Source organism: Cariama cristata, unplaced genomic scaffold (genome assembly GCF_000690535.1).
Source record: "Cariama cristata isolate BGI_N322 unplaced genomic scaffold, ASM69053v1 scaffold16877, whole genome shotgun sequence".
NCBI classification, from domain to species: Eukaryota; Metazoa; Chordata; class Aves; order Cariamiformes; family Cariamidae; genus Cariama; species Cariama cristata.
Window position 1 is genome coordinate 1 of NW_009626220.1, and position 25,301 is coordinate 25,301.

Below are 25,301 nucleotides of genomic sequence, written 5' to 3' on the forward strand. Positions count from 1 at the left end.
CGTTGTCTCCTGGCGAACGCGTTCGCGTTTTCATTGACGGGTTTTTGGTGTTGGTCTGTTGTGCCGAGGCAAGAGGGGAAGGGGCGAGCGTCTGTGCGATTTGTCTTAGTGATCTTGCCCCATTTAAGCTCGCCTGGTTTTTCCCAGCCTTATCTCGCAAAGCAAGCAAGCAAAAGCTACTGGGGAAGAATGAGTGATGGGTGGTTATTTTGTGAGAGGAGGCTATACAAGTTCTTACGTAAAACACGGGGACTATGGCGCATTCGAGAACATGTTTTCCTCCCTTGTGCCTAATACTTAGCTGTCACAACGTGTTCTGTTGTGGATAAATGAAAGTTAATCAAAAGGTAGATGTTTCACTAAAAGCATGGCTTCTTCAGGAGGCTAAAATACTGTTTTGAAGGGTTGAGTATAATAAATGCTTATGAATTAAAAACAAAAAGGCTCAAAATCGCTTGTATTATGTCGATATTTTTTTTGGTTAGTGGAAAGGTAGAAGGCCAGCCCAATGGTGACACAATCCCAGCTGAGCAAGCCAACCCTTCAGATGACACTGTTGCTGGTGCTGGGAGTCGTCAGAATGATCAGATAGTGCAGAAAATAGAGGAAGTGCTCTCTGGAGCCCTTGATACAGAGCTGCAGTGCAAATCAGGTAAATGAAAACACACTTGGCAAATATGTTCTTGTTTAACAAGGTTGTTGTAGTGCTTAAAATTGAATCAGTTTTACAGAGGTGAAAAAGTAGTTTTCAGTACTGCTTCTCTCATCGAGCTTCATCTGACAATTGTATATTTATTGTAATGTTTGTTAAGTATTTTTTTTGTCTGCTATGATTTACAGCAATAGGTGGACAGAGAAATGCATAATTTAAAGATTAAAGCTGGTTATTGTCTGAAAGCATTACTTAGTTTTGGAAAAAGTTATTTTTCTTTTCTCTCCATTACAATAATGCTAAAACATATAAATAATATCCATATGTATAATTGTGCTTTATTTTGTATATACCTACTTGAGGGTCTCAGTGAGCAGTTCTTACTAACAAAGCTGGTACTGATGGATAGGAGCATCATTTGTTGTGTTGCTTTGGATTAGTTTGAAAGATTATTTCTAAAAATAATTTATTAGAATTCCCAACTGCATGATTAACTGTTCTGTCAGAGTAAGATGCTTTGTTGTTTTAAGATGAAAAATGCACTTATCTTTAAAATGTAGATACTCAGATTGCAGTCTTCCAAAGGTTAACAGACTTTTATGTAGCAATCTCATAACCTCCATAAATTACTGGATTTATTATGCCAAAAAATTGCGTATGAGTAACCCTTCTCATGGGACTAGTCCTTTCTGTAAAATTTCTGAATCAGGGGAGTTAGTGAGATGAAGGGTCTAATTACTGCATTTCTAATTTTTTGGAGTTGAAATATAGGTAACTGCTATGTGCTCGGTAAGTATAGTTCCAGAGTGATACTATTTTTTTTTTTTAATAGGCAGCGTAGAAAATTGTTTATTTCAGAGATTCTGTTTGCAAGGTTTTAGAATTGCTTTTCTTTCTTTTATGCACAGTGGCTTGTTTACCTTGAACATTTTCAACAGTCTTTCAACTTAAACTATCCAAGCAGCAGTTTAAGCTGACATCTGTTTTTTTTCTTTCGTATTTTTGTTCTTCTGTTGTGAAAGAATAAGGCAGGCTAACATGGTAATAAATGAGACTTATTAGCCTGGAAGTTAATAAAATTAACCTATAGTAAACGTTCCCACTGTTCATATCTGGAAAGAAGTTAACGTTGCTGTTGGACAACAGAGATTATCTGAAAATGCTGTGTAGAAAAGGTCATTTGACTCTGCTTCATTGTCCTCTTTCATTACATCCACAACAGTGTTGGTGGAAACACTCTTTTTTGTTAAGCTGTTTAGTCCGGAAAAACGTGTGCTTAAAACTACCTGAGGTACTTGTCTATGGAACGTTAAGTCATGTTCGTTTAATAGTCTTGGAATTGCTAGCCGTTTTTGAATGATTTTGCATGGTTCACTTGAAAGAATATGCTTTGTAATCACAGCCAGATTATAATTAGAGAACCAATATTGCTGCACTGGTCAGTATAAATGTAATCATTGAAGATGACATGCAAGCAAACTTGAATTTATAGTTTATATCTAACAGAAATTATAATAAGTTGCCCTAAATAAAAGTGCCTTTCTCGTGAAAACATGGCCCTAGATCCAAAGAAGAGTAAGACCCTAGCACAGGTTAAATTCGGAGGGAGCTGGGGTATAGAGTTAAAAGAAGGTGATTGAAACCCCAAGTCTTCCTTTTTCTTTCCCCTTCAGTGGTTCCTTGTCCCTGCAGTCACCTGAATTATTAGTTACTTTACCATTCGAAGCAAAAGCTCTATTAGGTACTTGCAGGTTTGCAGTTGCTTGTGGCAACTGCAGTTGTAGTCTGAGCAGCTGGTTACCTGCCGTGCCTTAAAGCTTGTTTGGGATTGGGGAAGTAGATGCTGTTTCCCCAGATTTGTTTGAAGAACTTGGTCAGTGAGGAACTTAATCAGTAAATACACTTAGATCTGATTTCTAACACACTAGTAATATTGATTTCACTCGCAAGTTATAGTAGCGGATAGTGGGCCGGCCACATTTTATACAATAAGCATACCACCCCTTAGATAATTTTTCTGGAAAACGGGAGTTGTTGTTTCACTTCTATGTGCAGCTTGGTGTAGATTAAAAGCACATCTTCAGCCTCCTGCAAGAATGCACTGCCTAGTTGAATATAGATGGAAGTATATCCAGCTCCTTTGTGGAAAGAGTCGTGTTCCCACTGGAACTGTGTTGCTGACCAAGAAGATTTGGTTAACTTTTTGAAAGAAGCATTAGTTATTTTTACTTAATGTAATTCTTGAGAGGAAGGGTAAGAGGGCTGAAAAGGGAGTGTGTGCTATTTGTGTGTGGTAGTTTAGTGAAGGAGGCATGAGTTTCAAGTTTAAATTGTGTTTTGTACCTCTGTCCATATACTTGATGACTAATCTAAAAGGATTTTTAAAATGTAGTTTTAATAACATTTACAAGGCACGTATCGTTTTTTCTAGATGTAGACAAAAATACTGTGAAAAGTAGTAATCAGTCTACAAAAAGAAGCTCTACTGCTGAAGATGAAATTCCTAGGAAAAAATCAAAGAAGAACAAGAAACACAAAAGCAAGAAGAAGAAGAAAAAGAAGAAGAAAAGGAAGAAAGAGAAAAAACATAAAAAGCAGCCAAAGGAGTCAAAGTTGAGTACACGTCATGGAGAACCTGCAGACTCTAAGCCTGCTTCTCAGTTGATGCCAGAGAAATCAAGCTCCACATTGAGTGTACAGCATGGAGGATTTGGAGATGCAAATCTGACTGTCCACATACAGCCAGAACTGTGCTTAAAAGCAAGTGAGGAGCTTGATAGACAGGCTTTAGGACTTGTTTCTCATTCAGGAACTGATTCTCAGCAATCTACGGAAGATCTTGGAAGTGAAAAGGGGACTTTGTGTGCAACAAATCCTCCATTTAATTTAGAAGGCAGTCAGTCAGAAAATGCAAGTATAACTCAAACTAAAATTTGCACTAGAGAAGAACAAATTAAACAGTCTCACGAAAGTATTTATCCTATAACTATTAATGTGAGTGAAAAGGGTGGTGGTGTTGATACTGGAAATGATACTTTGTCTAGCATCCCATCTGGAGTTGCCAGTACATCTGAAATTCAGAAAGATTCAGCAGCAACTCTAGCTTCAGAGGTAATAGAAGCACTAAAAGGTTCGGATGTTATTCTGAAATCTAAAGACACTGGGGAAATAAAAGCTTTGGACACAGCTCTTGAGTCTGAGACCATGGAGGTGTTGAAATACTCAGAAGCATCTCTACAATCTGTGGCACAGGGGGGAGCAAAAGAGTTAGAAGCAACTTCAGAATCTGTGTCTTTGGCAAGTTATGTGACAACAGCGTCTAAATCTGCAAATCAGGTGGATCTGAATACTGTGAAGGTAGCTCACATGTCTGTGACCGTGGAAGAAGTGAAAATGCCAGAAGCAGCTGAAAAATCTCTGCATATGGGAGATGTGAAAAATGTGGAAAGATCTTTGGAATTAGGGGGTGTGAGCAGAACTTTGGAGCCAGCCCTGAAGCCCTCAGTTATATCTGATAATTTGAGAGTGACGCAGTGCAGCTCCCTGGAGGGTTCAAGTGTCTTGAAGGCAGATGTGTCTTTGCAACATGCTTTTAAAATACCTGCAGCAACTGCTGTGACCCAAGTGGAAATAAAAAGTCCTAACATACCCCTGGGACCAGGAGCTGTTACAAAAGTGAAGGATATTGAACCAGCTAGAAGACCTGCACATATGGAAACTGTGAAAACTTTGGAAGAAGCTCTGCAGCCAATTGCTGTAGTAAAGCCCAAAACTTTGGAAACCATCATGGAACCTGTGGGTGCAAAAGATATCAAAGCAACTGGAGAATGTCTGCAAGTTGAAGTAGTCAAAGATGTGGAAGGTACCACTGATCCTGCAACAGCGCTGAATGCATCAGGAGTGTTCCTACAACCTAAAGTCTTGACAGAAACAAGAAGTGTGGATAGAACCCAGGAATCTGCACTTCCAGCAGAATTGACAGATGTGAATGTGGTTGCAGAGGCAAAACCTTCAAGAGCAACTTCAGAACCCATAGTGGTTGTGCAGACCTGTGTTCCCCGAACAACTCCAGAAATCCAGATGGTGGAGGGTTTTAAAGGTCCACGGGCGACCATGGAAGTTGCAGCACTAACAGGAGTAAAAGGTCAAGAAACAAGTCAAGCTACTCTGCAACTGGAAAATACTAATACTTCAAAAATTTTGGGATCCACTCTCAAGCATGTAGCTGTAACAGAAGCAAAAGTTTCAGAAGGTATTTTGTTACTGAGACAATCAGAGGAGCTGAGAGAATCAAGATCTGAGAGTGAATCAAATGTGAGAGGTTTGGAAGCAACTCCCCTGTCTTTGCAGAAAGAAGACATGAAAGGTCCGGGAGGCCTAAGACCAATGACTGTGGTGGAAGCAAAAACTTTGAAAACAGCTTCACTGTCTTTGCAAATGGAAGGTGTGAAAGCTTCAGAAGAAGCTGTGCGTTGTGGGACTGTGGCCAGAGGTTTAGCAGCGACACTAGATTCATCAGTGGTGTCAAAAGGTTCAGAAATAAATCTACATAGTATGGCAGGAGTAGAAGCAGGCTCAGATGCTGGTCTCCTAGCTGCGAAAGTTGGATCTGTGAGACCAGTGAAAAGTTTGGAAACAACTATAGGACCTGTAGCAGAGACAGAAAGGAAAGGTTTAGAAGCAGACCGTGACAGAGCTGGGACAGAGGTGAAGACATCTTCATCACACCTGCACATGAAAGGTGTGAGAGATTTGAGAGAGCCAGCATTTGTAGGTATGGCAAAGATACAAGCTTTGGAAGCAGTCTTGCAGTCTGGAACCCTTGCAGTGGCAAAGGGCTTGGGCGAAAATGTGTGTTCTGAAACCCAAATGGGTAGCAAAGTCTTGGAAGCAAGTCCAGGACTTCTTCCCTTAGAACAAAGGTCAGAAAGGACTCCAGAATCTGTGGTTGCATCTGTAAGCATGGAACCAGTTAGAGAGGCTGAGGCATTAGCAGGAATTACGCATTTGAAAACTACAGCAGAGAGAGAACCAAAACTTACAGAAACAGTTGCAGAGCCTCTTGGTGCAAGCAGAACAAAGAGTTCCATCGTTTCACAGTCTCGGGTGATGACACGTACAAGAACCTCACAAACTGAGCTGGTTGGGGAGATAAAGGATTCTGAACAAGCTACCAGTTCTGCCGGTGTAGAAGTGAGAGGTTTAGACAACTTGTTGGAAGTTGAGGCAGTTGCAGAGGTGAAAGATGTGGAAGCGAGATCAAAAACTTCACATGTAACACAGATGAAAAATTTGGAAATGATTGTGGGATCTGAAACAGCGACACCAATGCAAGGCTTGGGAAGAACATTGGCATCTGGGGTTGTTAGAGAATTGAGGCATTCTGAAGTTGCTCCAGAAGATCCAAACAAAGTGAAGGCAAGAAGCAAAGAAGCAATACTAGAACCTGTGCAAACAGTGACGATGCAAACTTTAGAACAAATAGTAGGTCATTCAGAAGCAGTATTAGAATCTTCGCCCAGAATGGGAGAAAAAGCTACACCATCAGAAATACTGACAGAAGGGAGAAACTTGAAAGGAACTTTGGAATCTAAGATTTCGACAGATGTGAGGACTCAGGGGCCTACTGTAGAATATATAATTGCAACAAGGAGGACAAGCACAAAAAAAAATGAACCCTCACTTATCAATGTGAAAGATTTGGAAGAAGCTTCAGAAACAGAGAAAACAATGACAGCAAAATATTTGGAGCCAGCATCAGAACCTAGAGAAGTGAGATTGGTGGAAAGTATTCAGGAGTCTGCAATAGAGATGAAAGCTTCTGAAGCAATTGAAGAGCCTGAGGTACACATGGATATCCAAGGTTTGGAAACTTCCCAAAAGTCTGGAAATGTGGGAGAGATGAATGTTTTAGAGCATGTTTCAGAAGCTGTTCCAGAATCTTTGCACACTGAAAAGCAAGAACATCTGCAAGCAGTTCTAGAAGCAAAACCTGCTGCAGAATGGAGGAGTACAGAAGAGGCTCCAGAAATCTTGAGTGCTGCTGAAATGACATCTTCTGAAGCAGTTCCGAAACCAGGGGACACAAAAGATCTGGAAACAATAGTGGAACGTGAAGTGGCAGCAGAAGTACAATATGCAGAAGGGGTGCAGGGTCAACAAATGGAGGATGTGAGAGTTCCTGGTCAAGCTCAGGAATGCGAGATACTGGTTGAGAAGAAAGATGCAGAGAAACCTCAAGCATCTGAGCCTTTTATAGCAGAAACAGTTTTTAGTTCTTCACATGCAGCAGATGAACAAGATTCAGCAGGGACTCTTGAATCTGAAATAGTCAAAGACACAAAACAGTTGGAAGCAGCTCCAGCTCATGTGGCAGAAACAAAAGATTTGGAAACAGCTCCTCTTCCTGAGGCTGTTCTAGAGCTGAAAGATGCAGAAGCAGCTGTAGGGTTGGAGGCAGAGACAAAAGATTCGGAAGCAGCTCTGGTACCCGAGACTGTTACAGAAGCAGTTCCAGTACTTGTGGCAGAGGCAAGCCAGTCGGAAGTCATTCCACAGGCTGAGGCTGTCAAAGAAGCCACTCCGGAACAGGAGGCAGAGAAAAGAGATTCAGAAACATCGGATGTGCAACCTGATGTGGCAGCACGAATGAGGGAGACTCTGATGAGACTTGAGAAAGTTATTGAAAAAAGTAGCCATAGAAGCAGTGATAAAAAACATGATGCAAAGAAACAAAAAAGGAGTCGCTCCAAGTCTCAGTCCAGGTCTAGGAAGCGGAAGAAAAAATCAAGGTCACGTTCTACTTCCAGGCGTTTGGCCTCTAAAAGAGCACGTTCTAGGAGCAGAAACTATTCAGATTCCAGAAAAAAGCATTCCAAATCGAGATCCCGATCTGTGGAGAAGAGAGAGAGAAGAGTGTCTTCCCGGAGGTCTAGGCGCAGACGTTCCAGGTCGTCTGACCGTTACAGGTCTAAATCCAGATCAGCAGAAAAGAGAGGGAGCAGATTGTCCTCTGGGAGGTCCAGACGTAGACGTTCCAGGTCATCTGACCACTACAGGTCTAAATCCAGATCAGTGGAAAAGCGACTGTCCTCCCGAAGGTCCAGACGTAGACGTTCCAGGTCTTCTGACCGCTACAGATCTAAGTCCAGGTCAGTGGAAAAGGGACTGTCCTCTCGAAGGTCTGGGCGCAGACGTTCTAGGTCTTCTGACCGCTACAGGTCGAAGTCCAGGTCAGTGGAAAAGCGACTGTCCTCTCGAAGGTCCGGGCGCAGACGTTCCAGGTCTTCTGACCGCTACAGGTCAAAGTCCAGGTCAGTGGAAAAGCGACTGTCTTCTCGAAGATCTGGGCGCAGACGTTCCAGGTCCTCTGACCGCTACAGGTCTAAATCACGGTCGGTGGAAAAGCGACTGTCTTCTCGAAGGTCAGGGCGCAGACGTTCCAGGTCTTCTGACCGCTACAGGTCTAAATCACGGTCAGTGGAAAAGAGGGGGAGCAGGTTGTCCTCCTGGAGATCCCGCCGCAGACGTTCAAGGTCATCTGACCATTCTAAATCTAGATCCAGGTCTTCAGAAAAGAGAGGGGGCAAAGAATACTCATGGAGGTTCAGACATAGAGGGTCTGGTTCCTCTGATCGTTCGAAATCTAGGTCAAGATCTGTTGAGAAGAGAGGTCGGAAGGCATCTCTACGGAGGTCTAAACGTCAACGCTCAAAGTCCTCTGACCGTTACAAGTCTAGATCCAGATCAGTAGAAAAAAGAGATCGAAAGCAATCATCACGGAAGTCTAAACGTCAGCGCTCAAAGTCCTCTGACCGTTACAAATCTAGATCCAAATCAGTGGAAAAAAAGAAGGAGTCCTCACGAAAATCTAAGCGTCGCCGCTCAAAATCTTCTGAACGTTACAAGTCTAGGTCTAGGTCTGTTGAAAAAAAGCGCAAGGAATCTTCAAAAAAATCCAAACGGAAACGTTCTAAGTCCTCTGATAGTGTTAAGTCAAGGTCCAAATCTACAGAAAAAAGAGAGAGTAAGTTATCTTCAGTAAAGTCTAGTAGCAAGCGTGTGGAGTCTTCTGAACTTCAGGATTCAACCAAGTGTCAAGTTCTGGAACCACCTTTTCCAAGTGAAGGCAGCTCTTCTAAATCCTCTAATGGTCCCATGTCAGTAGCTTTGTCTGTTGAAAGAGTAAATGGGCCAGAGCTGCCGCCAGCATCTGAAAGCGAATTTTCCAAAACTTTTGATAGTCTTGAGAAAAGGTCCTCATCTGTTGAAAAAACATCGAGTCTGCAGCCTTCTGTGATGACTGAATTGAATAGCTCCAAAACCCCAGATGACCAGGAAATGCCTGTGGAAAAAACAAATGATTCAGAGCTCTTTGTGACATCTGAAAATGGATCAGCTGAAAAAGCAGTGACTCTGGAGTCTTCATCACTACCTGAACTTACATACTGCACATCCAAGTCGAGATCCTCATCTGTTGAAAAAAGGGGAGATCCGGAAACTTCTTTGGTAACAGAATTTCAGGTCTCTGCATCCCATGAAGATGAGTTGAGATCTACCTCTCTCAAAGAAATAGAGGGTCCAGAGCCTCTTCTGACACTTGAAAGTGGATGCTCTGTATCTTCTGATGATTGCAAGACAATCTCTTCGTCCTCTGCAAAAACAGAGGTTCAGGAGTCTTCTCTGATGTCTGGAAATGTACTCTCTGACTTGTCTCATAGTCATGAATTGAGACATATCCCCATTGAAAAAACAGAGCTTCAGAACTTTTTGCAAGTACCTGAAAGTGAATCTTCCAAGTTGGCTGATGGTCCTGAGTCAAGGTCACTATCTTTTGAAAATGTAGAGGCTCAAAAATCTCTTCTAGCACCTGAAGTTACGTGCTCTGCGTTCTCTGATGTCTGTGAGTCAGCCTCCTTGCCTATTGAAAAGGGCCAGATGCAGGAGCCTTCTTTGGCTTCTGACAGTGGATGTTTCAGGTCTCCGGATGGACATGAATCAAGATCCAGCTTTGCCGCACAAATAGAGGAGCTTCCGTTGATGTCTGAAGGTGGGTCCTTCAAGTCACCTGATGGAAATGAACAAAGTTCTTTATCTGTCGAAAAAGCCAAGGGTGTAAATAATTCCCTGACATCTGATTGTGGTCCTGTTGGGATCTCAGATGACCTCGTTTCAGTGCCATCTTTTGAAAAAATGCAGGAAGTTGTGCTGACAACTGTAGGACAAAGCTGCAAGTCTTCTGAAGTTCATGAATCCAGGTCATCTGTTGACAAAGATTTACATGGTCCGACACTTTCACAAGTGCTTGATATTGACTGCTCTGAATCTTCTGAAATGCATGAATCAAGATACCTGCCTGCTGGAAAAACAGAGAGTACAGGATGTGTCTTGATGTCTAAAAGTGGAATTCCTGTGTGCCATGATGGCCATAAATCAAAACACAATTACTTGGAGAAGACAGAAGGTGCAGAACTGTTGTTGGGATCTGAGCCTAGGTGTTCTGTCTTCCCTGAAGGCTGTGAATTGACATCCACTGCAGTGGAAAAAATGGAGATACAGAAGCCTCCTCTCCCCCTAGAAAGTGGGTTCTCCAAGTCTGCTGATATTTGTGAATCAGTAAGCACACCTACTGGAAAACTACAGGCCCCAGTGATTTCTCTGGCATCTGAAGGTACGCTTTTCCTGCCTGACAGTCATGAATTGAGACCTGTCCCTGCTGAAAAAGTTGAGCTGCGAATGTCATCTGAACTGAAATGCATTGCATCCCCTGATGGCCACAAGCTGATATCTGCCTATGATGAAGAAATACAGGTGCAGGAGCCAGCTCTGTTACTGGAAAGCAGGTGTTCTGTTTCCTCTGACGGTCATGATTTGACATCCACCTGTTTTGAAAAAGTTGAGGTAGAGGAGCCTTCTCAAACGTCTGAAAATGAATACACAATACGGCTTGATGGCCCAGAGTTGACATCAACCCCTGCCGAAAAAACAGAGATGCGGGTACTTCATCGGATGTCTGAAGAAAGATGTTCAGTGTCCATTGAGAGCCAGGAGTTGCAGTCACCCACTGTTAAAAAGATAGAAGTGCAAGAACCTGCTCTGACATCTGAAAATGAATATACTATATCTTGGGAGGGGCAGGAGTTGAGAGCTAGCTCTCCTGAAAAGGTGGAGATGCAGGAGGCGTCTGTAGTACCTGACAATGAATATGCTGTGTCTTCTGAAGATCATGAATTGCTTTATTCCTTTGCTGAAAAAACAGATGTACAGGAGTGTTCTCTGCTATCTGAAAATGAATACGCTGTATCTCCTGAGGGCCAGGAGATGACAGCCAGCCCTGCTGAAAAAGAGGTGCAGGAGCCTTCTCTGGCATCTGACAGTGAATATACCATCTTCCCTGAAGGCCAAGGATTACAGTCTACCGTTGCTGAAAAAACAGTGGTGCAGGAGCCTTCACTAATATCAGACAGTCAATATGCTGCATCCCCAGAAGGGCAGGAGTTGCTTTCTACCCTTACTGAAAAAACAGAGGTGCAGGAATGTTCTTTGCTGTCTGAAAATGAATATGACGTGTCCCCGGAAGGCCATGACTTGAGATCCAGTCCTGTTGAAAAAGAAGAAATAGAGGAACCTTCTGAAACATCTGAAAGTGAAAGTTCAATGTCTACTGATAGCCAGGAGCTGCAATCTACTGTTGTTGGAAAGACAGAGGCACAGGAGTTGTCTCTGTCTGAAGGTGAATGTGCCATGTCCCCGGAAGGTCAGGAGCTGCAGTCTAGCCCTGCTGAAAAAGTAGAGGCTAAGGAACCTTCTCTGACATCTGAAAATGAACATGTTCTGTCCCCTGAAGAATATGAATCAAGATTGACTCATGCTGAGAAAACAGAGGATATGGATTCTTCTTTGACATCTGAAAATGACCATCTTCTGTCTTTCGAGAGCCAGGAGGTAAGATTCACTCCTGTTCAAAAAGCAGATGTGCGGGAGCTTTCTCCAACACCCGAAAATGAACATGCAGCATCCGCCGATGGCCAGGAGTTGACATTACCCTCTGCTGGAAAAGGAGGCAGTGTTGAACATTTGACGCTAAATGCTAGAGCCTCAATGTCCCCTGATGACAGTGACTTGACATCCATCCCTGTTGAAAAAATGGATGATGCAATGCCTTCTTTAATGCCTGAAAGTGGGTGCTCCATGTCCCCTGATGGCTACAGTGTGAAATCTGGCCCTGGTGAAGAAACAGGGGATCTAGAGCCCTCTTTGATACCTGAACGTAGACATTCCACATCTTCGTATCAGGAAGTTCATGAGCTGAAATCTCCTGTGGAGGAAGAGGGTCTAGAGTCCTCTTTGATCTCTGAACATAGACGATCTGTGTCCCCTGAGGGCCATGACCAGAAATCTGTAGATGAAGAAATGGATGATTTGGAGCCCTCTTTGACATCTGAACATAGGCGCTCTACATCCCCTGATGAGCATGAGTCAAGATCTAGCATTGGTGAAGAAGCAGAGTATCTGGAGCAGCCTTTGGCAACAGAACGTAGATGCTCTGTGTCTTCTGATGACCATGAGTCAAGGTCTACCACTGGAGAAGAGGCAGAGGATGCAGAACCCTCCTTGACAGCTGAACGTAGAGACTCCACATCCTCAGATGAGCATGAGTCGAGGTCTACCACTGGTGAAGATGTAGAAGATGGAGAGCCCTCTTTGACAGCTGAACGTAGACACTCCACGTCCTCTGATGACCGTGAGTCAAGGTCTACAACTGGTGAAGAAATAGAGGATTTGGAACCTTTGGCAGCTGAACATAGGCGCTCCATGTCTCCTGATGGACGTGAGTCAAGGTCAACCACTGGTGAAGAAGCAGAGGACCGGGAGCTCTCTTTGACAGCTGAACGTAGACACTCCACATCCTCAGATGAACATGAGTCGAGGTCTACTGCTGGTGAAGATGCAGAGGATATGGAACCCTCCTTAACAGCTGAACGAAGAGATTCCACGTCATCGGATGAGCATGAGTCAAGGTCTACCGCTGGTGAAGATGCCGAGGATGTGGAACCTTCTTTGACAACTGAACACAGACGTTCCACATCCCCTGATGGGCGTGAGTCGAGTTCTACCACTGGTGAAGAAGTAGATGATGTGGAGCCGTCCTTGACAGCTGAACGAAGAGACTCCACATCATCAGATGAGCATGAGTCAAGGTCTACCACCGGTGAAGAGGGTGAGGATGTGGAGCCTTCTTTGGCAGATGAAGATAGACAGGATTCTATGCCTCTTGAGAGGCTGGAGGAACAGGACTCTTCCTTTATACCTGAAAGTAGGCGGTCTGAGTCTTCTGAACGTGAAAAATCTAGATCCAAATCTGTTGATAAAATATCTGACAAAGAGTCTTCACGAAGATCTATAAGCAGACGCTCAAAATCTCCTACTCGCCAAAAGAGTCGATCCACATCTGTTGAAAAAGTGGCAGACAAAGAGTCTTCACGGAGATCTAGACGTAGACGTTCCAGATCTGCTGCTCGCCAGAAGAGTAGATCCACATCTGTTGAAAAAACAGCAGACAAAGAATCTTCACGGAGGTCTAGACGTAGGCGCTCCAGGTCAACTGCTCACCAAAGGAGTCGATCAACATCTGTTGAAAAAGCAGCAGACAAAGAGTCTTCACGGAGGTCTAGACGTAGGCGCTCCAGGTCCACTGCTCACCAAAGGAGTCAATCCAAATCTGTTGAAAAAACAGCAGACAAAGAATCTTCACGGAGGTCTAGAAGCAGACGCTCCAGGTCATCTCAGCGCAGATCCCAGAGATATGATACAGACTCTCGCTCTAGAAGGAATCGCTCCAGATCAGTAACACGGAGAAGAGCATCAAGATCAAAATCTAATCGTCGCTCTCGGTCTAGCTCATTGTCGCGTTCAAGGCACAGAAGGAGGAGTAGGTCAAGGTCAGCATCAAGAAGACGGCGCTCTTTATCAAGAGACAGGCGTAAGAGATCTCAGAGAAATAGATCAAGATCTACTGACAGAAGAAGGAGGAGATCAGATTCAAGAGATCGTAGAATATCGCTCAGATTACGAAGCAGGAGTCGAACGCCTATTCGTCAAAGACGATCAAGGTCAAGAGGAAGAAGACGAAGCTCTAGTAGGTCACCAATTCGACTACGACGATCAAGATCTTCAGGGAGAAGAAGATACAGTAGATCACCTGATCGTCGTAGATCGAGGTCGTCGGAACGATTTTCAAGCAGGTCACCTAAACGTCTTACAGACTTAGGTAAGTAATAATTTCATTTTCAGTAGTTCCGTAGTTAGGTGATACTGCGTTCATTTACATAGTCTTATTTTAACAGATCTCTGTAGCATTCATAAGGAATTTCTTGGAAGTCATTTTGTGCATTGCTTTTAGGCAGTGACTTCAGTAGGAACTTTTATATTGGAGGTGAATCAATGCTTACCATTTGGATGAAACTGTATTTGGAGCAGGTTATATCTTGGTTATGGAGCTTTTATACAAAGGCAGTATGTTGCAGTCTTGAGAAACACTGTTAATTGTAATAGTAAAGGTCAAGTACTCTGTAAGAAACTTAGGAATTTATAGTTTTCCTGAGAACAAATTGGGCATTAAAGAACATTTGAAAGTAAGTGCCAGTTGGAGAGTTCTTAGCTCTGTCAGCAGCTGTAATGCTTGTTTATCTGTTTCCAGTACTCTGCCTTGCCTCTTTCCCATGGTAGTAACTTAATGGGAAAGGAGATTCGTTTCTGAAAATATTCCCAGACCCAAGTGATTGGAAAATAAAAGAAAAAATCACAATGAACTGCATCTTTTCTTTGTGACTGGAAGAAGAGAGGCCTTGTAGTTTCCTTTAGGTAGTAAGTTACGTAAGGAGAAAGGTTTCAATTTTGAGAGACAAGCTTTTGTACAGCGTGTGAGGAAGCTGCCTTTTGTGGACCTCAGGTTCTGATCCTTTTAGTTCTGTCTCATAAAGTTACCATGGAAGCCCCTCTACCAGAGGAGTATTTTGTACAGAACATGAGGATTAATGAGCATCCTTGAATCTGCCTTTGTGCGTTGATTATGCCGCAGGTCTGAACCTATGTACTTCTGTTGCTTAAGAAGTAATGGGATGTTGTGCTTTTAGCGTTTTTTTTTTTTTTTGTAAAGCTGTATGCTTGCAGAGATAGTGGCAACTCCCTTATTTGCAAACTGGCACGTCAAGTAAGACATACTTTATTTTCACTCCCTATTTTTGTGATAGAGCCACATGTGATTTTTTTCCTTAATAAAACAAAATACTGTTTTATTAACGGTTTTGTTGTAATTGTGTTTTATGCAAACACACATTTTATTCAGTGCTTATGTTTTTCTGTTGGTTGGTTGTAAGTAGCTTTCAGGCTACCTACTGGGGAACTTGAGGGGACTTCCTCAAGACCTTTGAATGCTTTTCAGAGATAGCTAGGAATTAGACTTTGGAATTTATGCTGTGTAGAAATAACTCAGTATTTCCAAACCCAGAATGAATTGGTGAAGTAAAATAGGCATCAGAACTTCTGGGGTTTGGAGGATTTTGAGTGCTGTAATTTGGACTCTGTGCTTTGTGTTAAGTTTGCAATTTCACTTGTCTGTTGGGTAGATGAAATTTTAAAAAGTCTGGAGCAATTAAGTGCAATTGTAGTTATTTTCACAGAACATAACGATTTACAGTGTGGGTAAAATCTTGTGTTTTTTCTTTGTACTTTGTTTAGTCTGCCAGAAATGCTCATTTGTTATTAAATCAAGAATCTGTAAAAATAATGTTTTTTCTTAAAAAAAAAAACCCACATTTTTTTTAGACAAGGCCCAGCTACTTGAGATAGCCAAAGCTAATGCGGCCGCCATGTGTGCTAAGTCTGGTGTTCCCTTACCACCAAGCCTGATGCCTTTGTTATCTCAAAAGAAAGACGACAAAGCAAATCAGAAGTCATCAAGAGACACACTAAAGGAGCTCACTGAGGTAAGCGAGAACAACAGTATCAAACCTGAAAATAAACTAATTTGTTTTTTGTGACTTCTAGGCAAGCTGTCACTTTGTGTGCTTGCTTCGCATGTAAGCTGGCTTGTGGTTTGGGCCCTTAGTCTCTACAGTTTTTTTTTAAGTCATGAAAGCAGGCTTTTTAATTCCATGGAAATGCATGAAATCTAATTCTGTTGCCTTTTTTTTGATTCTGGTCTAATTTTGTACAAATTTGTAGTTCTCCTTGCAGTCCTGATAATAAAACCCAAAGCTTTCACTTCTAGTTTTTGGTTCTGATGTTGTTAGTTATGTTGTTCATTATCTATGTTCTTGCTTTAGTTAGTGAATTTCACATTGTTAAATGTTATCTCTGGGTTAAAAATCTAGTGCCCTCTTCACGTAGTTCTATATATTTTAATATGCACTCCAAGATATTTCTGGAGAATTATTGTTGCAGTTCTGTCCTGTTGCAGTTCAGGTCTACAAATGGGATGTTTTTGTTCCGATTGTGGGAAAAAATTGCTACTTGTCCTTTTACTGTAGTAGTGTCACCTTCAGTTTCTAATTTGACCTTCAATTCAACCTTCAATTTGCTAATTTCCCCCTATGTTTTTTTTCCCCCAGAAACTAGAGAAAATTTGGAATGGGGAAAAAAAAGTGCCTTTTGTTTGGTTTTTTGTGTGGTGGTGTTTTTTTTTTTAAATTGCATCACGAGTGTGACAGTTCTGAAATACCTGTTTATAGAAATAACATCTAAAATTAAGCATTGTCAAATTGCTGAAAAATAATCTCTTAGTTATGTCTGGGCTAGTGGAAGCAGAAGGACGTGTTAGTGAAAAAGCTGAGATTGTACAGCTACGCTGTGCAGACATCTTAAGTGGTTCTTCATGTAACCTGACCAAGATCCAGTGTAGCTAGTGCTAATCTGAAAGCCCAAAACCTGCCTCTTCCTTGCCCTTTCCAACTGTGGGAGTCCATTGGACAATGTTCCTGTTCTGTGGAATCAAAATTGGTGCCAGAAGCAGTCCAGGCCATTGTCATACAGTAGTGTGCCCAAGTGGAGAACCATTCCAGAGTCTGTTCAGCTTCTTGCAAAGCTAGCTGCGCTGTCTTTTGTCTCTGTGATCTAACCTGCAAACTGGACAGACTGCTTCCAGTTAGTTGGGAGCCAACTAGTAACTACAGATAATACATTTTGTTGCTTAGCTTTCCAAATAGTGCAGACTTTTCCTGTTGCCTAAAGAATGTGCTTCAGTGATTGTTTGGAGGTGTCTTAACACAAGAGAGTGCAGGAACCTTTTTTTTTTTTCTAATAAGGACTGATGAGAACAGTGCCATCAATGTGTGATGGAGCTGCCTGTTTGCTCCTTATATGCCAACAATCAGGTCATCAAATGGATGTGACTTGTAATGGTATGACCTTGAACTAGAATCAAATCAGTTGATGGCTTTACTTTGCCAGTATTATTTCCTCAAATGTCTTCTAAGTTTATGTTTCATGAATGGGGACATAATAGAAGCATGATGCTGGACTGTAATGTCCTCAAGTGCATTTTGGATTGAGTTATAGTTGCTACTGGTAAACACTCAGTGCAGTTAACCATGATCAGTAAAGACTTTTTCATTGTAAAATTCTAGCCTCTCTAGAATGTCTTTTTTTTTTTTTTTTTTTTTTTTCTAAATCTTGAGGCTCTCTTCTCATTTAACTGCAGTATCCTCGTAGCACCTATGTGTTTTATAATCAGCTTCTGTTGAATATAAAATGGGGATATCTTGCATACAGGGCCAACGTCAAAATATTTCAGAAGAAACCTGAGATCTTTTGGAGCCATTTCTCTGACTAGGTCCCCGCACTACCAGTGAAATGTAGAATTAGTAAATATTAATTCTTAGGTTTTCCTATGTAGTAGTTTTGTGAGTTACATTGAAGTTTCTATCAGATTGCAGTATGCTAGTCATGTGGGATGCCAAACAACCAGCGAGTTCCTACTCTGGAATGTTTGCAGCCTTAGATGCGCATTCTGCAACTAGCGCTGTATAGCAGGTTTTACAGTGTGCTGCTGAAGTCTTATGTCTGTGAAGTTATTTGCTGCATGAGTGCCTAGCAAGCCTAGGTAGGTATTTGATAAGGCGTGTAAAATGTCAAAATTACATATATTGACATTCCTGAAAGATTTTCTCAGTTTATACCTCCTGCTTTAGAAAAGAAGATCACTCGTTTGTAAAGAAGTTCTTTTTATATGTTTTGATTGAAAGTCCAGGTTTATTCAGAACTGTCATGTCCCCCTTCCCCCCACCTTTTTTTTTTTTTAATTAGAAATGCAAGAAGATTGCTCAAAGCACAGATGATGTGATAGTGAACAAACCTCATGTTTCTGATGAAGAGGAGGAAGAACGTCCTTTCTATAATCATCCTTTTAAGCTCAGTGAACCCAAACCTATTTTCTTCAATTTAAGTGTGAGTACTTCTTTAGTTTTCAATAGTTTAAATTGTGGTTATTTTTAAATAATGCAAGTAACTTTACAGAAATTAAGCAGGGATTGAGAATCTTGGGGAAATTGCACTGGAATGTTGTTAAAAGTTCTCTTGCTACAGTAAGAAACTTGCCTGCTGTCTATGAAATTGTGTTAGTTCTCATAATTCGATTGAAACTGGTTTTTTCATTAATGCCTTTACAGCTTTTAAAGCTTGAATAATATAAAGAGGATCGACTTTGCTTCATGTTTGCATTGCAGAAATATCAGTATGAATTTGCAAACAGCAACGGAATTGGAAAATACTTTTGGAATGGCATTGTTTTTCTTTAAAAGACAGAAAAACCCCAGCAAAATTCTAAAAGCATTTTGACATTTTTCTAAATAAAATGATGCCATTGGCTTTGTACAGACTCCAGATCTTGTATGCATGCTGCTTCAGTAGATCTCAAGCATTCACCAAAGAAGAAAGTTCTGTTAGTTTTTAGATTAGCCAATTGAGAAGTAAATGCTGTGTTAAGGAGGATCGCTGATGTTGCCTCTTACTAAGAGGGTCTCAATGTCCCATTAAACCTGCTCCTTGGGGTGCTGCTTTTGACTCTGTCAGAGCCTGTGTTGACACTTTCTGCATATGAGCATGTTGGAAGGAATAAAATAACCAAATGTTTTTTTAAATGCATCTGGGATTTGTATGCTTTGAAGCATGGATTACAGTTTGTGTAGATGTGGGGTTTTGGGGTTTTTTTAACAGTGGTATCCTTGGGGTTTTTTTGTACCCATGAAAGTCTGCTCTGATTTTGCAGGGTATAAAGTATTATAGAAGTATTAATATGCTAAGTGAAAATACAAATAGCATTTATATTTTTATGTACAAATACATATAGCTTGTGGTATACATAAAATAAGGAGTAATACATATTTACATAAGATGTAAGATAGAAATAGATTTATACTTTATGTTGTACCATTAGAAAGTGGTACAATGAAACTCAAGAAACCCTGGGATTCTTACAGGTTCCAAAGAGGAATGTTCTTTAGTGGTTATGGGCTGCTCTGACTGTTTTTTCCACAGTTTTGACCCTTTTAGTATCATTCTTTCTATTCTTTCTGGATTCTAGCCTTGCTACCATTCCCATCCATGCTCCTTTGATTGTAGGAATTTACCCAATATTGTGAGGTGTCTGGGCTCTGTTCGCGTCTTGGAAGAGGAACCTCTTAGAGGTTTCTGCAGATTCCTAATATATTAGCAATACTGTCTAAGGAAAACAAGCTGATAGACTTACCTACTTCGAGATTCATGCTGCTATTAAAAAATAATAAAAAACTAGACAACAAAATGTTGAAAACTGCTTTCTCTATCTATAGTAATGTAGAGCTTTTTATCATCATGTGTATTTCACGGCTGATGTTTTTTGCTGCCCAGGATTTTTGTTTTGGAGCTTTCCGTAAAAAAATACATGTGTGGCAGATTAAGATTGTTCTCTTTATGATGGGGTGGAGGGGAAGCAGAGAGGTTAATTGTGAGAGTGAGGTTTTACGTATTTTTAGCTGCTGAAGCTGATTTAGGCTATTTTTAGTTTCTAGCTGTTTCATCTTTTCTTACACTGCAATTTGTTGCTCACTTGTGTGTTTTTAGGGCTATGCTGAAAGGATTTGTTACAAAGGCTTTCAGTTGGATGTTAGTAAGGAGAATGACTGTTTTATGAAAACTTAATGCGAAGTGTATGCAATAAATGGTTTCTCAAAGACATGTTGTGATTATTGTGTGTCTTCAAGTTTTAACTGTTTCTAATTTTATTTCTTTAAGACTCCCAGCATAAAACCAGCACCACCACCGCAACCAAAAAATCAGGTCAGCCTGTCAAAGGAATTTCCTGTTTCATCTGGCTCTCAACATAGGAAAAAAGAAGCAGATAGTGTCTATGGAGAATGGGTTCCAGTTGAAAAAGGCAAAGAAGAAAGCAAGGATGATGTTTTCCCCAAACCATCCATTGAGGTAAGGAAAGGAAGGAAGGCATATCATATAAGAAAACCAAAACCGTTACCTGCTCGAACTGGTAACAAATTGCAATCTGGGAAAAAAAAAAGCTTACATAGGTAATATCTAAACACTTTAATAAGCTAATTATCTGAACTGCTGCAGTCTTCAAATTTGGTTGCCACGCTCCTGTGGGCACTGATGAAAGCAACCTGTACCCATACCGTGTGCTTTTGTCAGCTGGTGACTTCTTTGTCTGAATAGAATTTAAACTTTTGCTTGAAGATGAGAAGCAAGTTTCTTGTCCAGTTTCCTGCAGAGGTTAATACCCTAAGTTGAGACTTCGATAATAATGAATTTAATAATAATTAAAATTGTCCTACCAATCTTAGAGCAATAACATTGCATTGAAATTTAATCCATTAAAAGTAGATTTGAAAGTGGTTTCTATAACTGCCATTTCATCTGGATGTATCTACTAATTTTTTAGCTTTACACTCATGTTTTCTCACATAGTTGTCTTCCATGTGGCCTTCCAAAGGAAAATCTAATTGTATGTATAATAAACTAAAAAAAAAAAAGGCAAATGTTTTTCCCCTTGAAATGTCTTTAAAAGGATATTTTGTGGGGTTTTTGTAATTAAGTAAATTAAATATTTAAAGACAGATGTTAATTTTTTCAAGTTGATGTTACCTCACTCCATCTGAAGACTTGTTCTCGTACCGTTCAAAGCAAATAAACAAAAAAGCCTTGGCATCAATTTCTGATGAAACAATCTTTCCACTTGATGTGCTTTGTTTTTCAAGAACTTTCTAAGATTGTACCATTCGCTTCCTGAAGCACAGAAGATATTTTCTTCTGGGTCTTTCACAGCACCAAAAGTACAGTGAATGTAACTCATTCAACAGACATTTTCATGGTATACCTCTGAGTTCGATGGTCAGGCACTCGATTCATTGTTCCCTCAGTGCGGGTGGTAACTCCTGTTTGGTCTCTGTCATGAACCACTAGTAGGACAAACATTCTGAAAAGTTTGTGCAGAATGTGATTCCCAGTTACTAGTGTATGTGTAAAAAGTTCAGAGCATAGAAACATTGTATGCTAACATATGGCCATGTTTTTATCGGGTGGTAAAAAGTCTTGTCCTTCAAATAAATGATGATATGCTCATAGTTCAGGCGAGCTCTGTAGATGTGTGCATCCAGGTTGCCAATGATACTAGACTCGTGTCTTTGACAAAGTGGGTTAGCTAAGTACTGATGGTTGTGTATTGATGATGTAGAAGAGGCCTTAAAAATTTACATTGGAGTAAATATATTAAACATAACTTTATTTCCTTTCTGTCACATGTATCTTTATAAATGCTTGTAACAATGTTGTCTGTTTTTATATTTTGTAAATAAATATTTTTATTTGCCTTTACCTTAACTTGGTTTGTGTTAAGGGTGATTTCAAGGGTCATTAGCTGACAGCAGAGCATACCATCCCCTTGCGTTTGGCAATCCTTAATTTTGAAATACAGGAATACTCTTGTAGTAGCAGAATTGCTGTATGTTTCTCCAGGAAGTCTGAAAGGTAACAGAGCACTTCTCTGCTTAGTTTTTTAAATGCTTATGAGGACTCTGTGGATGAAATATCTTCCTTTGAGCAAAATAAGCCAGATAAGCTCCCTTGCTGTTGGAGTAGGATAGTGGGGGAGTGCGCTTGGATCCTCGGGAAGTTTGACATATAATTTACCTTCATTCACTGTTGCTGATTTTGAAATCTGATTGTGACAATTCTGATGCAGGTCTATATTGACATTAAAAAATACATCGTTGGTTTGATTGCTATGTTTTTATTCAAGTCACAGAATTAGTTATGGGAATAAGCAGCCTGAAATGGCCCTGCTAATATGTTATGAATTGTTTTAATAAAACATTATGCTCTTAGTATAGTTGTTTGTGGTAGTAGAAGATGGAAGGAAAAGTCTTGGGTAATCTGAAGTATCAGCATGTCTCTAGAAGGCAGAGGAATGTATGAGAAAGAAGCTATATTTGAAAGTCTGAAAGTAGAGAGTTGAGGTGTTGCATTTAAGTTTGGAACATACACAGGTGGTCATTATGCAGAGAAGCTGTCGTGATCTAAAAATGTAGTAAATGCATTTGGTGTATAAGTGGACCTACCGAAGTGTGTCAAAAATGCCTGCTTTCTATTGTCAGCCTCTTTCTTCTTGCTTCAATGTTTGTGATTTGTATCTGTGGGAAAAATGTTATTAAAAGTCAGGATCAGAAAGGCAGAACTCTTACAGAGAATAGCATGGTGAACTTGAAACTGTTTTACTTGACTAAATAATAACAACCTTTCATACTTCAAGCAGAGATTTTTTTTTTTTTCAAGATCCAAAGCTGCCATCGAGTGTCTTGACAAAATACAAAGCCATGATGGTCTCCAAAATGGTGACTGACCATGTGGGGAAAGTGTATGGGAATTCTAACTAACCAGGGTATCTACTAATAGGCCCCAGTCCGGTAAAGCACTAAAGTACACATGTATGTTTTAAGTATGTGAGTGGTCCCAATGTGGTTTCAGTGGACTACTTGCATGCCTATGTGTATTGCTGGATTGAAGCTTTTGGTGAGTAGAATAACTTTTATTTATCTCCTGAACCAGTTTCACAAACAGATCATTAAAGAATTATTTTATCTATGTAAGGCAAACTTCCTAACTCAAGAAAGTCTATTTTAAACAGGCATTCTTTTACATACGTGACTGTCGTGTTAGGTGGTTGTTAAATATCTTTTAATTCTTCTTGTGCCTTGTTTTTGATCTGTGTGTTTGTCAACTGGGACAACAAATAAACACTGAAGCCAGTTTCACAGACACATAGGGCTTCTTGGATTTTAAGTCTGTCTTGGTCAGTGCCAGAGGTTTCAGCCATGATCTTCCCAACAGAAATACTTTCTGTCCTAAACAGTAAAAAAAAAGCTGCATCTTAAAATAAGATTTAATAGTCAGAGTACAAAAAATAATTACTCATTTTATGCAATTGTAGACATTCGTGTCTGTCTCTTCCTGTTTTTCAATATTTATGAAATTCTTGACTTGGTTCCTGTGACAGAGATTTTGTAGATTAACTATTTTTCTGTCCAGCAGAGTCAATTTTAAATTGGTTTCAATTTCTTTTGCTGGCCCTTTATTCTAGTATAATGTGTGAGGGGCTAAGGTTATGAGATAGTGACTAACAAAAGATAGAAGTCTTTTGCAAAACAAAATAAAAATAAATTAAACCATCAACTTACTTTATGGCTATATGCCACTTGCTATTTTGATTATTCAGTTTCTTCTGTGCTTCAAACAATTCCAGCCCTTTTAGTCTTCTTTGCATGCTCATCTCCAAAGAAATTTCACTTGCCTCGGAGCACTGTTCTTTTTCTCCTTTCAAAATAGAATGATCCATAGAATGCACATCATCTGAAGAACAAGGCAGAAATAATTTTACAAAAGAGCTGTATACTAACCATAATTTGTTACAGCTTTATACTGCCAAATGTTTTGGATTTCTCTTTTGATTGCTCTGCACATAGAGGTTTGCACTGAGCTTCTTCATTTGCTCCATGTTTTTAGCCAAATGATTCTGGTTAGTATGCGTGAGAGAGTTTCAAATTTATTTTCCTTTAAATTTTATTCTAGTTTGGCAGCGCAGATCTAAATGATCCTTTCCAGAACAGTTAATTTTATGAGCTATTAGTCTGGTTTTAGTTTTGTGCAAGTCTTGTTTTAGGCTGAAGATGTAAGATTTGAAACACTAAAGCTAAGTGCATGGAATACATCTGATTCTTGCTGTAATTTTTTTTATACATAAAATTTGAAGTTGTAGTGTGACTTAATAGTAGGGTGCTCATGTGAACAGCTCTGTATGAAGGCTTTCTTTTTTTAAATTCCTAGCTAAATTACATTTAAGTCTGTTGATTAATAAGATTCCATTGAACAATAATATGCTTAAGTTATATAGTAAACACCAGAACTTTTTGTGACCAAAATAGTTCTTTGAAAATAATTCTTTTCATATTTTGTATGTACAGGTGATACTAAATTATCACAGTGTTATACTTTAATTTCAGATTGTGTATTTGCTTAGGAAAAGCCCATATTGTATATACTTAACAAGTTAGTCCCAGGATTTTTTTTTACATTGCCTGTTTATATATCAAACCAACTATTCAATGTGTAAACCAGCTTTGAAGTATTTATAGCATTTATTCTACAACAGCTTTTTCCAGATCAAATGGATATTACTGTGGTCTGTATTTTTAAAAATAATCTTTTTCTTCCTAGGGTGTGGACATAACTACAGCTATGAATGATCGAGCACTGGCTCAGAAACGACTTAATGAAAACACATTTGATTTAGAGGCCATGTGCATGTTAAATCGTGCACAGGAACAGGTATGTTGCAAGTTTTCGTCAGCGTTTTGATGAACTTAAAGAAAGTAAATGGTTACTCTTCCTATTAGCTGATTTTTCTTATCTAATTAAATACAGATTTTTGGAAGCCTGGTGTATGAGCGTATGTTTAAAAATTCTACCTTTGTCTTGCACTTCATAACACTGATTTTTGAGGATAAGCAAAACATGAACCATAAACTTGCTAGACTTTGAGCTCAGACTTTAGGGTTAACATACAAAGATGCTCAGCTTTTTGAAGTGTCTGCTTACAAATGAGTGTTAATGACTGCAGCACTAGACATAAGCGAGGAATCATCGTGAAAATTGCTGAGAAGCACCAGAGAATTGCAAAGGAAAAACATGCAAATTTTTATTTTGGTCTTACATTTGATTTTTATTTTATAGATTGACGCCTGGGCTCAATCAAACTCCATACCTGGCCAGTTCACAGGAAGTACTGGAGCACAGATACTGTCCTCTGATGAGCTGACCAACAGTGGTCCGCAAGCATGGATTAGAAAGGTAGAAGTTACGCAAACATACTTGTCTAACTATCACATTTTAAATAGCAGCGGAAGTATCGGAAAATGCAAAAAATGTACCTTAAAAACCTATGGTAATGCATGTGTCAAATACAACAGGTTGAGTTAAACTCATTGTCTGATGAATTTAGATACTTGCTGCTGCTGTGTCCCATTTTGTTGTGCATTAAGGTGTTGCTTATGACATAGCGTACTTCGATAAGGTGTGCGTCTGGTATTTGAGTCAGATTGGTTCATAT

General features: G+C 40.1%; 1 protein-coding gene across 1 annotated transcript in view; it reads left to right on the forward strand.

The window, feature by feature from the left end:
* Positions 1 to 485: 485 nt before the first annotated feature.
* SON (SON DNA binding protein) overlaps positions 486 to 25,301 on the forward strand; it is a gene marked incomplete at its 5' end in the record, with an annotated part of 38,104 nt that continues 13,288 nt past the window's right edge. The window contains 7 exons of the mRNA XM_009703935.1: positions 486 to 652; positions 3,084 to 13,922; positions 15,479 to 15,639; positions 17,957 to 18,097; positions 19,922 to 20,110; positions 24,410 to 24,520; positions 24,926 to 25,042. Coding sequence (XP_009702237.1) covers positions 486 to 652; positions 3,084 to 13,922; positions 15,479 to 15,639; positions 17,957 to 18,097; positions 19,922 to 20,110; positions 24,410 to 24,520; positions 24,926 to 25,042 — 11,725 coding nt within the window. The remainder of the gene's footprint in view (positions 653 to 3,083; positions 13,923 to 15,478; positions 15,640 to 17,956; positions 18,098 to 19,921; positions 20,111 to 24,409; positions 24,521 to 24,925; positions 25,043 to 25,301) is intronic.